This window comes from Rhagoletis pomonella, unplaced genomic scaffold (genome assembly GCF_013731165.1).
Source record: "Rhagoletis pomonella isolate Grant_MI unplaced genomic scaffold, Rhpom_1.0 Rhpom_scaffold_00009, whole genome shotgun sequence".
NCBI lineage: Eukaryota > Metazoa > Arthropoda > Insecta > Diptera > Tephritidae > Rhagoletis > Rhagoletis pomonella.
In genome coordinates, this window is record NW_023458563.1 from 517,209 (window position 1) to 518,444 (window position 1,236).

At 38.3% G+C, this 1,236-nt stretch overlaps 1 protein-coding gene across 1 annotated transcript in view; it reads left to right on the forward strand.

Annotated features, from left to right (window-relative positions):
• Positions 1–1,167: 1,167 nt before the first annotated feature.
• Positions 1,168–1,236, forward strand: part of LOC118745795 — a 1,296-nt gene continuing 1,227 nt past the window's right edge. Inside the window, exon 1 of the mRNA XM_036479470.1 lies at positions 1,168–1,192. Coding sequence (XP_036335363.1) covers positions 1,168–1,192 — 25 coding nt within the window. The remainder of the gene's footprint in view (positions 1,193–1,236) is intronic.

Below are 1,236 nucleotides of genomic sequence, written 5' to 3' on the forward strand. Positions count from 1 at the left end.
AGGTTTGTGGAGCTTTTCAGGCTCCCTAAAGAAATGTGTAACAGTATCTTTGAGGAGATCCGTCCCATATGCGAGAAATGGCAGCAAATGGAATTCCCAAAATGTTGCGATTCCTTGCAACTTTGCGATTTTTCGCTCAAGGTGAATATAGCTTTGCATATTTTTAAACAAATCAATTTCACGAAAATGTGTAATCTTTTCAGGAAGTTACCAGCGGTCAGTCGGGCAAGACTTTTTGCTAAATATCTCCCAAAGCAGCGTTAGCAGATGTGTGAGGGAAGTTGCCAATATAATAGACAAGCATTTATTGGCCAAGTACGTGAAATTTCCAACTTCAGCCGAAGACATACAAGCAGTAAAGGAGATGTAAGTTTGTACATAGTATGGAAAGCAGCATAGTTATAGCATTTATTACCTTCCACAGATTTTATCGTGAATTCCGGTTCCCAGGGGTAATAGGGGCTATTGACGGTTCCCATATTAATATAAAGAAACCAAGCAAGTTTTCGTATTTCCGAAAATTATCGTTATATGGGATGAGAGCGTGGTTATTGTCCGATTTTTGAAATTTGGTATACTGTATCAAGGTCAATAACTGTGCCAAGTTTGGAAGACATTGGTGCAGCGGTTACCAAGATATACACATGTAACCATAAGTGGGCGTGGCTACGCCCATTTTCCAAAAGTTTATAATATTCTTATTTTTCGTCTTAAAGTTATTGTAAATATCAATTTTGAGTGACTTATCTTCAGTAGTTACTAAAATATCGCAGTTTTCGTATTTCTGGAAATTACCGTTATATGGGAAGTGGGCGTGGTTACAGTCCGATTTCGCCCATTTTCAATACCAACCTACCTTGGATTAACGGAAACCTAAATACCAAATTTCGTTCAGATATCTCAATTTTTGCTCCAGTTATCGTGTACACGGACGGACGGACAGACGGACAGACGGACGGACAGACAGACATGGCTTAATCGATTTCTCTATTCATTCTGAGCATTTATGTATACATTTGTCTCTATCTATCTCGATTCGTTTTGGCTGTTACAAACAACCGTTATGTGAACAAAATTAATATACCGTTGTGCACAAGGGCGTTCGGGTATAAAAACTGATGTAATGCTATTCATGAAACCAGCAATAAATATAAAACTTAATTCACAATGCAAGCCGCTTCTAAAGTTGCTAGCCATTATTTACTAAACCACACACCCAATCGTTTCTTGGAAGGA